The sequence below is a fragment of the Trachemys scripta genome, unplaced genomic scaffold (genome assembly GCF_013100865.1).
Source record: "Trachemys scripta elegans isolate TJP31775 unplaced genomic scaffold, CAS_Tse_1.0 scaffold_28, whole genome shotgun sequence".
NCBI classification, from domain to species: Eukaryota; Metazoa; Chordata; order Testudines; family Emydidae; genus Trachemys; species Trachemys scripta.
Window position 1 is genome coordinate 2,970,423 of NW_023260513.1, and position 11,803 is coordinate 2,982,225.

The 11,803-nt window shown below is 56.3% G+C and overlaps 2 protein-coding genes across 3 annotated transcripts; one reads left to right on the top strand and one right to left on the bottom strand.

Annotated features, from left to right (window-relative positions):
- Positions 1–906: 906 nt before the first annotated feature.
- On the top strand, positions 907–5,515 carry LOC117870431 (acetylcholinesterase-like). Of its 2 annotated transcripts, none has more exons than XM_034757576.1 (4): positions 907–1,065; positions 2,192–3,668; positions 4,529–4,695; positions 5,007–5,515. In XM_034757576.1, the coding sequence occupies exons 2-4, from the start codon at positions 2,200–2,202 to the stop codon at positions 5,060–5,062; spliced, it is 1,692 nt and encodes a 563-aa protein (XP_034613467.1). In that variant the 5' UTR covers positions 907–1,065; positions 2,192–2,199; the 3' UTR covers positions 5,063–5,515. The 2 variants fall into 2 exon arrangements, with proteins under 2 accessions (XP_034613467.1, XP_034613468.1); XM_034757577.1 differs by having other exon boundaries at positions 954–1,065; positions 2,174–3,668.
- A 5,187-nt stretch (positions 5,516–10,702) lies between these two features.
- LOC117870494 (lymphocyte antigen 6 complex locus protein G5b-like) lies at positions 10,703–11,769 on the bottom strand. Its single transcript, XM_034757679.1, has 2 exons — positions 11,340–11,769; positions 10,703–10,981 (listed from the first exon to the last, which is right to left on the bottom strand). Exons 1-2 carry the CDS (start codon positions 11,755–11,757, stop codon positions 10,815–10,817), a joined length of 585 nt encoding a protein of 194 aa, XP_034613570.1. The 5' UTR covers positions 11,758–11,769; the 3' UTR covers positions 10,703–10,814.
- Positions 11,770–11,803: the final 34 nt, after the last annotated feature.

Genomic DNA, 11,803 nt, shown 5'->3' on the forward strand with positions numbered 1-11,803 from the left:
GATGCGGGGACACAGGGGGATTATGCAGATAGGGGTACAGCTCTGACTGCAGCCCCGCCCCCCCACTCTCCCACCCTGGGCTTGCTCCCTGCCCACCAACAAGCTATGCCAATGACCCACAAGCCTGACCCTTAGGTCACCTGCTATTTCAGCCCCGGGCGCCCCATCCCCTCCACGGCTCTATTGAGACCCCCTCAGTCCTGCTACCCCTTCAGAACAATGGGCTCAGGCTCTCTGCAGACTCAGGCAGTGTTGCTGCTTTGGGCACTCTTGGGGCAGCTTCCCCCCTGTCAGAGTGATGGGCTCAGCTCTCTGCTTGCCCCAGCATGTCTCTGAAATGTGTTGTGGGGAGCGCAGCAGAGCCCGCGGGATCCTACTTTGAACAGAGATGAACAGACTCCTGGATGGTGGGCGGGGCGCCCTGCTGGCATCGCAAGAGGGCGGAGGTAGGTTGGTGGGCGGGGCTTTGCTTGTGGGCAGGGCTAATGAACATCTTCGCCTACCTCTTGTCTTTTTCCATTTCAAGCCCAAGACACAGCTGGAACCCTGACCCCTCAAGTGTAAAATGTCCCGTCCCTTCCCCCCAAAGGGGGCTTCCCTTCTGGCGCCACCAAAATCCAGCTGTGGGTTGAACTGGCTGTGGGATTTCCCCTTCACCTCCTGTCACCCTGCTGTTCCACCCTAGAGCCAGCCGCATCTCAGCAGCAGCGAGCGAGCCCAGGGCAGCTGTGCTGTGCGGCTGGGCCCCAGCTGTCCCACCCCAGAAGCGGCTGCATTTCACAGTGAGCCTGTGACCCTGCTACCGTATCCCAGAGGTGCCGAATTGGGTCTCTGAACCCATGGACCCTGCCCTGGGATCCCTCCAGCCACCTTGAACCTGGACCCTATGTGTGCACAGTCCAGCGAGCTTGCTGCTGCCAGGGTAAATAAACTCAGGTGGCTGCATCCTGGCTGGTGCTGTCAGTGCCAGAGATGAGAGCCACTTGGCTCCAGCATCAGCAGATCCCCCCCCATCGTGCTGAGCTGGGATCTGCAGTAGGAGCCACAGAGCCGTGCCTGCAGCAGGTGAGTCTGTGTAGCTGGGGGGGGGATGTCCCTCGGGCTCCGCGATGGGCAGAGCGTGGTCAAGGGGTGACTGGTGTCAGGGGAGCTGGAATTGGGAACTCGCCTGGTAGCGTCCCAGCTAATACCCCTTCCACAGACCCCATGCTGAGAGCTGGGGATGGAACCCAGGAGTCCTGATGCCCAGACCCCACTCCCTTCCCCGAGCTGGGGAGAGAACCCAGTAGTCCTGACTCGCAGCCCCCTCTATTCTAACCCATTAGACCCCACTCCCCTCCCAGAGCGGGGGCTAGAACCCAGGAGTCCTATCAATCAGGAATCAAGACTCCTGGGTTCTCTCTCCAGCTCTGGGAAGGGAGTGGGGTCTAGTGGATGAGTGGGAGGGCTGGGAGCTGGGACGCCTGGGTTCTCTCTCCAGCTCCGGGAGGGGCAGGGGCGGCTCTATGTCTTTTGCCGCCCCAAGCACGGCAGGCAGGCGGCTTTTGGCGGTGTGCCTGCGGGAGGTCTGCTGGTAACGCGGACTCGGCGGCATGCCTGCGGGAGGTCCGCCGGTCCCGCGCCTTCGGCGTACCCACTGCCGAATTGCCGCTGAAGCTGTGGGACCAGCGGACCTCCCACAGGTGCACCGCCGAAAGCCGCCTGCCTGCTGCCCTCACAGCGACCTGCAGGCTGCCCCCCCACGGCTTGCCACCCCAGGCACGCGCTTGCTGCGCTGGTGCCTGGAGCTGCCCCTGGGGAGGGGGGCATGTGGATTTTTGTCCCAGCCTTTCAGCATTTCCCCCTGGCATTAAGGGGCCTCTTGTTGCAGAGGGAAATGGGCCAAAGGGCAAAGCCCAGTGATACAGATCTGAGAGCTCAGCGGAGAGCTGGAGCCAGGGGCGGGGTGGGGGTGACTGTCCGGAGACCGTGTTTACCAAAAAGGAGCCAGGCTTCCTGCTCGCATGGGGGTTTAAATAGGTTGGGCTGCAGAAGAGCAACTCCCCCAGCAGGGGAAGGGCCCCACATCCCATTCCCCACTCCCCGAAACAGCCATTCCCCTGTGACCTGGGGTTGGATTGGAACCAGCGCCCCCTAGAGGGGAAAGGTCTCAGTTCCTTGTAACTCCCTCTAGGGGGGGTTTCCCTTCCAGCTGTCGTGATGCTGGGACTCCTCCCTGCGCTCCCCTGCCTGCTCCTCCTCTCCCTGCCGGGCTTCAGCTCTGGCTCCGATGACGACGGCACCGTGGTGCTCACCACCAGCGGCCCCATCCGGGGCAAGCGCCTCCCGGCCGGCTCCAGCACAGTGACGGCCTTCCTGGGCATCCCCTACGCCGAGCCCCCCGTGGGGGCCTTACGCTTCCAGAAACCACTTCCCCACCAGCCCTGGAGCCACGTCCTGGAGACCACCAGCTTTGGGAACGCCTGCCACCAGCCGCTGCTTACTGGTTACCCTGATGCCTATATGTGGACACCCAAAACGCCGCAGTCCGAGGACTGCCTCTTCCTCAACGTCTGGGTGCCCCATCCCCGGCCCCCCACGCCGGCCCCCGTCCTCGTCTGGATCCACGGCGGGGGGTTCTTTGTAGGTGCAGCCTCCTTGGAGCTCCAAGATGGGCGCTTCTTAGCCGCCACCGAGAATGTGATCGTGGCCTCCATGAACTACCGCCTGGGGGCGCTGGGCTTCCTGTCCCTGCCTCCGGCCGCCCCGGGGAACGCCGGCCTGTGGGACCAGCGCCTGGCACTGCGCTGGCTGCGGGACAACGTGGCCGTCTTCGGCGGGGACCCAGCTCGTTTGATGCTCTTCGGCCAGAGTGCTGGGGCTGCCTCGGTCGGCTTCCACCTCCTGTCCCCGGGGAGCCGGCCCCTCTTCACCCGTGCCGCGCTGCAGAGCGGTGCCACCACCTCTCCCTTGGCCTGGTTTAGCCCAGAAATGGCCAAGGAGATAGGCCGAGCACTGGGCCGTGACCTGGGCTGCACCGATTTCAATGACACCGCCCTGGTGGGCTGCCTGCAGGGGAAGGAGCTGGGAGACTTTGGGAAACGCATTATGTCCATGCCTGGGTCCGTGCCGACCGTAGACGGGGATTTCCTCCCCGATGAGCCACTGAGACTCCTGGAGGCCGGGCACAGCCAGCCTATACCCCTCCTGGCCGGTGTCACAGCCAACGAAGGCTCCTACCTAATCATCACTGCCCTTAACTTCACCAGGGTGAATGCCAGCCACGTGAGCTGGGAGGAGCTGCTGGAGGTGCTGAGGGTGACAATGCCGGGGCTGCCATGGGAGGGCGTCCAGGCGGCAGCAGAGCGGTACAACCAGAAGGGGCAGGGCTCGGCGTGGTACCACCGCACCATGGCTCACATCATCAGTGACTATCATGTGGTGTGCCCCATAGCCAAGACGGCTGGGCAGATGGCGGAGGCCGGCAGTCCCGTGTATGCCTACACTTTCACCCACCGCCCCAGTGGCTTGTCTTCCCCCAAATGGATGGGGGTGCCACATGGCTCTGAGGTGCCCTACCTGTTTGGGACCCTGGCATCCGTGGGGGGAGCCAACCACACGCACACGGAGGCCGAGGTGGCACTGAGCCGCAGAGTGATGCGCTACTGGGCAGAGTTTGCCAGAAGTGGGTAAGGGAACTCCTAAGAAGTCGCAACCCTGAGTGCCAATCGGCCTGGATCTACCTGCACTTTCAGCTTTGCTCCACAAACTTGCATTCAAATTTGGTGTCCCCAGGACAGGTGGAATCCAGTCCTATCACTAATTACTAGACCATAACACTCCTGTTTATTTCTTTTCCCCCAACCCCAATAGCTGCCATACTAAATAAAACAACAAAGTTTCCCCTCTGAAATCTGACAATAACTTGGTCCCGACTAGCCAACCTGGGCCCATTGACTCCCAGGTTACGGTGAGCCATGTTTCCCAATCACTAATATCCCCCGGCTCTAAGCCTTTCCACCTCATTCATGTCCTTGCGGTCACACAGCCAATGTGAGACAGATTGTGAGCGTGGAAGCTGGGGAAAGCCCCAATTATGCAGCTGGGGGGTACTACATGACGTTTGGGATATCTATGCAAATTACACCTGCCAGCTGATCCTGAGCCCTTCCCACTTCCCCATCGGAGCCAGAGAACTGTATATCAGATCAACCTGGCAGCTGGCATGACAGCAGCCAGCACTTCCCCACTTCACCACCAGAGGGCAGCCTGTGACTTCAGCCCGTGAAGAACAACATGGCGGGGTGGCCATTTTGGAAGAGGGCAAAACTGGGTTGTTTGGCTCTTGATCCTTCCTAGCCCGTGGGAAGCCATAGTGAGACCTGGCTGGAGACTGTGGGTGGCTGGCTATGTCCCTGTCCCTCTCTGCTGCCACTTGCTGTAGTGAAGGTCACCTGATCAGGGCATCCTCCTGTCTGCCCCCTTGTGGCTGGAATTCATTCCCTTCCCCCCCCCCCCCCATGTTGACCATAGTTGCATTTCCCCCCAGGAACCCCACAGGGGCAGGAGGCAGCGGGGAGCAGTGGCCTCGTTACAATGCAACAGAGAAGAATTTTTTCCGTATCGGAACGGAGCCGCCCCAGGTGGAGGGGACGTCGCCCGCCCGGCTCTGTGGCGTCTTGACACCATTGGTCCCAAACTATCAGCGGCTCAAGGGTGAGTGTCACAATTTGGGGCACAATCCGGAGCAGTGAGGGGCTGTGTCACCCAGTACCTGAGCTAGCCAATCCCCCCAGCCTGGGGATGGATTGGAGCCGGTGCCCCCCAGAGGGAAAAGGACTACATAATATGCTCCCATCAGCCAGTTTCCGCTTTCCATAGAGACGGGGGATATTCTGGCCTCCAGGCAAAATCTGTGGGGAGCCCTCCCATCCATGGGCCTCTGGCATTCACATGCCTGGACTGCCACTTGACTGTAGGCCCGGCTTTTTAGTGATGGGACAGTAACCTCCATTCCTCTCTCTTAGCCCAGCCCAAAGGAACTGCTGAACCAGCAGGGGAGACAGAACGTCTGGAGGACTGAGCACCATGGAGAAACACAGGATCTTCAGCAGGAAAAGCCCAGACCCCCTCCGCCATCTCAGCTATGGGAGTTAGGTCCAGATTCTCATGGGTATTTAGGTGTCGAATGGGAATTCGTTACCTAAATAGCTTTGAGGATCTTGGCCTAACTCTCCCAGCTGGGCATCGGTAGCATTTTTGTTGTAGTAATGCTGGCCGGCCACTAGATGGAGACAAGATCCGGCACACTCATCCCTCTTCCTAGCATCCCTACAGTGATACCTTTATGTGCAGTATATAAATTGGCCACTAGATGTCACTGTGGAGGGGAAGCTGTCCCCTGGTCAACAGCGGAGACAAAGGAGGGTTGCGACTGCATTTTGAAATCTCTGCTTGCCAGTGCATCAAGTTAATAGCCGAAGTTAGCTGGCTCAAAGCCCTGCTTTGTCGGTGCAATAAATTCGTTAGACTACAACAGTGCTAACTCATTGCTGCTTTACCAGGGCATTACCAGCATTAACTCACAACACTGAACTAATTTTCTTTTTCACAAGTGAGGCTCACAACAGGTTTTAGGCAAAACAAATCCAAGCATAACTTAAGGGGTCAGCCCAATGGTCCAGCTAGCCCAGTATCCCGTCTTCTGACAATGGCTGGCTCCAGATGTTTCCGAAGCACTGACAGAACAGGGCAATTAGTGAGTGATCCATCTCCTGTTGCCCAGTCCCACCATCTGGCAGTCAGCGGTTTAGGGGCACCCAGATCATGGGGTTGCGTCCCTGACCATCTTGGCTAATAGCCATTGATGGACCAATCCTCCATGAACGTATCTAATTATTTTTAAACCCAATTATACTTCTGGCCTTCACAACATCCTCTGGCAATGAGTTCCACAGGTTGACTGTGCGTTGTGTGAAGAAATACTGCCTTTTGTTTGTTTTAAACCTGCTGCCTATTCATTTCATTGGATGATTCCTGGTTCTTGTGTTATGTAAAGGAGTAAATCATTCCTTATTCACTTTCCCCACACCATTTAAGATTTTATAGACGGCCCTCATGTTCCTTCTCCCTTGTCTCTGGCTAAGCTGAACAGTCCCAGTCTTTTGAAATCTCTCTTCTTATGGAAGCCGTTCCACACGCCTCATCATTTTTGTTGACTTTCTCTGTACCTTTTCCAGTTCTCATATATCTTTTTGGAGAGGGGGTGACCAGAACTGCACACAGTATTCAAGCTGTGAGTGTACCACGGATTTATAGAGTTGCATTATATTTTTTGTCTTATTATCTGTCCCTTTCCTAACGATTCCAAATATTGTGTTAGCTTTTTTAAACTACTACTGCACACTGAGCAGATGGTTGCAGAAACCTCTCTACAATAACTCTAAGACCTCTTTCTTGAGGGGTAACAGCTAATTTAGACCCTCTCATGTTAGCTATAGAGTCAGGAATGTTTTTCAGTATTTATTATTTCTAGATTCATTTTTTTCACTGTACATTATTGAGCCCCTCCTTTAAAACATTCCTCTTATTAAAATAAAACTACACTTGGACCACAGCTCAAAGAGCCAGGAAGCCCCCTAAAACACCATTGGTTGGGTCTCACTATCCAACACGGGCCCACTCATTCCCAGGTTAGGGTGGGCCTTTTTCACCATTCACCAGTTCTCACGTGTTCTCACGCTTGCTGCCGCATTCGTATCCTTGCAGTCACATGGCGAAGGTGACAAAGATCGTGAGTGTGGAACACAAGGAAAGCCACGACTGTGCAGCTTTGGGTACTCGGAGGAGATGCAAATATGGAGATCCTCGGAGGTACATGCAAATTACACCTGCTAACAGGGCAGGAGCACCATCCTTTTCCCGTTCCCTCATGGGGGAGCTAGAGAATGGTGCATGCAAATTAGCCCAGTGGCAGGTAGGAAGGTAGCCTCCACCCTCCATTTCACCTCCAGAGGGAGCCAAAGAGCTGCTCGTCCCACAGGCCAACTCAGCCATTTTTGCTATAGGCAACATCCCTGCTACTTGCCCATTTGCACTTCTGTGAGCAATGGGGGGTGGTGGACATATTTACAAGGAGCAGCCTCACTGTAGCCTGCAAGGGACCTAAGCAGATGGCGGCCATTATAACTCAGTGCAACTTGTAGCTTCACTAACATCAAGAATTAGGACTGTGGCCATTCTGAGTGAAGGCATAGTGTCTTCAGTGTCCTTGTGAACAATGGGATATGGTGGCCATCTTTGCTAGGGGCAGCCTCACTTCTACTAGCAAGGACTGTAGGCAAATGGCAGGCATCGTAATTCAGGACAGCTTGTGGCTTCAATTGCACTGAGAACAATGAGAGATGGTGGCCATCTTCAGTCAGGGCAACATGTGCCTTCATCCTATGTGGAAGGATGTGAGATGGCAGCCATCTTAACTGAGAGCAAAGTTTGGCATCAGCCTTCTTCCCAGTTTAGATCCTCCTGTCCATGCCCCCATGTTTCCCTACCACCCTAGTGTCCTTCCCTGGTCAGCCATATCCCTCTGGGCCCACACTGCCCTTCTGAGAACACAAAGGATGCCCATCTTCCCTGAAGGCAGCCTGGCTTCAGTCCCATTGAAAACAATGGATAATGGTAGCCATCTTTACTAGGGGCAGCCTCAGAGCCATCTAGAAGGGCTGTAAGCCAATGGCAGCCATCATAATTGAGGGCAGCCTATGGCTTCAGTCTCATTGAGAACAATGGGAGGCAGCTGCTAGATTTATAAAGGGCAACCTGTAGCATCACCCCATATGAGGTGAATTGGATGCAGCAGCCATCCTAACCGAGGGCAGCCTGTGGCTTCACTTTCATTGGGAACAACAGTGGATGGCAGCCATTTTGGAAAGGGGCCAAACTTGGCGAGTTAGCTCCTAACGACCCCTGTGTGCAGCTGGAGCATGTTCCTGCCCCTGCCCGGTATGAAACGCTGGGGGGGGAGGGGGTTGAAATTCTCCCCAAGAGTCCCGTGGGGATAGGGAGGAGAGCAGGAAGCAGTAGCCCCTGCAATGACCCCATGGAGCAGAACTTCTTCTGCATCAGCACAGAGCCACCCCAGGTGGAGGGGATGTTGCCAGCCTGGTGCTGTGGCTTCTTGGCATCGCTGCTTAGTGAGCATCAATGAGGTGAGAGGACAGCAGCCCTAAAGGGGAAAGGCCCCACGTCCCCCCATCCCTCTGAGCCAGCCAGTCCTCGCCCTCTGGGGCTGGATCAGAGCTAGTGCTCCCTAAAGGGGAAAGGCCTCAAGTCCCATTCCCTTTTTAAAGTGAATATGGGATCTTCTGGCCTCCTTGAGGGACAGACAGCTTTGAGGAGCTCCCGTCCCCTGAGGTCCCCAGACTCCACATGCTGTGGGGCAGGCCCAGACTCAAGCCTAGTTTGGGGTTGTTTGGGCCTTTTCAGTGGGACAATGACAGCTGCATTTCCTCCTCCAGCCGAGACCCAACAGAACCACTGAACGCTCAAGGGGGAAGGAACGTGAGGAAGAGGAGAACTGAGCCCCATGGAGGAAGCCAGGACCTGTAGTATCAAATCCCAGATGCCTACCACCAGCTGAGCAAAGGGAGTAATTCCCCCAGCTGGGAGTCAGTAGGCAGCTGCTGTAGTAATTCCATCTGGCCACTAGATGGAGACATGATCCTATTCACTTAGCATTGGTTACCGCTCCAGGCATGGTTCCTTGCAATATGTCATTCAGCCATTAGATGTCGCTGTGTGCAGCATATAGCTCCAGCCAATGTGGTGTCTCTGGTAAACAAGGGAGACCACGCTGGAACGCAAGCTGTGCCTGTTTGGGTCAGTAGCTGCTTTCTTTAATAAATGCCTTCTGTTGTTATTTATTATGTGTGTCACCAACTGAGATGCATTACCCACTGCGCTAGGCTGTGCACCGATGCAGTGAAAAACATGCCCTGCCTGCACGAGCTTCCCATTGAAATAGACAAAGGATTATTATCTGCACTGTACAGAAGGGGAAACCGAGGCACAGAAAGATGAAGTGACTTGTCCAAGGTTACACTGGGAGGCTGTGGCAGAACTGGGAATGGAACCCAGGTTTCCAGGGTCTTGTTTGGCTTCAGATCCACATTCTGGAAGATTTGCTGTACTCATACCCAAATTATTGGGCTCCGTGCAGGGGTGACTGGTGAAATATAATGGCATGTTCTATACAGAAGATCAGACTAGGCCATCTAATGGTCCTTTTGGCCTCAAACTCTGCAATTCTCTGCTTCTCTAACACCAGGACACGCTCGGCTGCTGTCTCAGCTGGGTCATGAACCCGGCAATATCCGCGTCAAACCTTCATGGCATCTGGACAGGGTCCTGATTTGGTAAGATGGGTTTGGGCAGCTGCCCCAGTGTTTTGCCCAGCAGGGAGACATGCTACAGAGGGTGCGGAGAAGGGGAAGCTTTATTGGAAGGGCTTTCGGACGCCAGCCAGCCACAGGCTGTGATGCAGACAAAGCAGATACAGAGCAACTCAAACACTGCCACCGCCCGAGCAAATAGAGAACGGCAGTCCTGTCCCAGCTAGCAGAGAGATTTGTGCCGGGGATTGCACAGGGAACCCACAAACAAAGGAGTTTGGACAGAGGCAGAGAACCCATGAGACACTCAGAAATAAGGAGGATTCATGGTGAGAGACAATAATCTACAGTTATATAGCATGTACACAGCGGGGCCATATCCCGCCATTTTACAAGGGGAGGAAACTGAGACATGGCCACTCAGGGGTGGAGAGGGGATTAGAACCCAGGAGTCCGGGTTCCCCCTGGCTGTCACCCACTAGACCCCATTGCTTTCCCAAAGCCAGGGATAGAACCCAGGAGTCCTGGCTCCCAACTGCCAGGGATCTCATGCCCATAAGACTCTGCTCCCTTTCTAGAGACAAGATTAGAGCTCAGGAGTCCTGATTCTCAGCCACTAGACCAGTGATCCCCAAACTTTTTCAGTTGTGTCCCCCCGGAAGCCACGGTTGGGAGCCAGGGCCGGGAGCCACGGCTGGGACCAGGTCCGCAGTGTGGGCTGGAGCCAGCACTGCAGCTGGGGCAATGGTCAGGGCCAGGAGCCGGGGCTGGGTTAAGGAGCCGGAGGGCCACAGCTGGGACTGGAGCTGTGGCCGGGGCTGGAGCTGCAGCTGAGGGCAGAGTGGGGCTAGGTGGTGCTCCCTTCCTGCCCCCCCGGGGGCTGGCTTGGGACCACCATGCCCACTGCACATTCCTCCATGCCCCCCATGGGGCATGCCCCACAGTTTGGGAACCACTGCACTAGACCCCACTCCCCTCCTAGAGGCAAGGATAGAACCCAGGAGTCCTGACTCCCAGCCCCACCCCCACTTTATCTGACTATATTGTCCCCAGGCTCTACAGATGGATAGAACTGTACATCCCCATAACAAGTTTATTAATCACAGTGAATCAGTGAATGTGGGCAGGTTTCACACCAGGAGTATGAGTGGAGGAAGAGTGGACAGGGGGAAGATCAGGAGGAGGAAGGGAAGAAGGGAGAGGAAAAGAAGTGGGGGGGGGAAGGACAGATGAAGGAAGAGGAGAAGAGAAGAGAGGGATGAATGAAGAGAAGGAGGATGGGTGGGAAGAAGGCGGAGGGAGGATGGGGAGAGAGGAATGGGTGAATGGTGGAGAGAAGAAAGGAGGGAAGAAGATGGCTGGAGAACTGCGGGAGGGGGAGGAGGGATGGGGACCAGGACTGAGGACAGGCAGGGACGGAGGAGGGTGGCAGGCGGCAGGCCAGACTCAGTGCCCTCCCTTGCCAGGGGGCAGCGGGACCCACTCGTTGCAGAAGGAGGTGTGGGAGCAGCAGGTGATGTTGATGTGGTACTCGGGGACCATCAACTCCTTCACCATCCCGCAGCGGCTGGGATTCATGATGCAGCCCTGGAGGAGGAACTGCACCTCACCTCCTGCAGGGGGCAACAGAGAGGCAGAGCTCAGAACCACGCCACTCGAACACGCCACCCCAAAGCACGGATGGGATCAGAAACCAGGCCACCCCGACCCCAGGCCGCTCAGCCGCTCCATCACCGGCTGAGCCCACATTGCAGTTCTGGCTGCAGCACCACCATCTGCTCGGTAGAAGGGGAGACCGCAGAGATACCGATCCACAGCGGCGTGAAGCAGGGTTGCCCCCTCAGCCCCATCGTCTTCACAAGGGGTCAAGCCAGAGCCAAGCAGCAGCTTGCCCAGAAAGGAGTAAGGCTCAGTACTGGTGGGGGCATTTGGGACAGAGAGAACCCGGTACAGCCCCCGCCCCCCACTCACTATAGCTGATGTTGACAGTCATGCATGGATGCCCGGCCTTAGGGGTGCACTCAGAGACTCCGGGGAGGCAACCGATGTAGGGCTCGTTCAGGGAGCATTGTCTGCAACGCAGATTGCTGCCTGCAGGGGGCGAGCAAGGGGAGATGCAATGAGAGATGGGCACAAACACCCCCCCCAACCACCATCCCCGCAGACAGCCCACCCTAACCACTAGACCCCATTCCCCTCCCCAAGCCATGGATAGAACCCAGGAGTCCTGACTCCCAGCCCCCCACACTCCAAGCATTATACACTGCGAAGTGACACCACTTTTCCCCATCCGAGGTTCTGTCAGTTTGACTGGGTTACCCCAGACGTCTCCATGGCCGAGCAGAGATCTGGTGGGTTGCTGACCCGAGACGTGGCAGAGAAGTGGCATGTGCGTGACTGAGAAAACCTGGGGCTGTGGTTCAGACCTTTTCAGC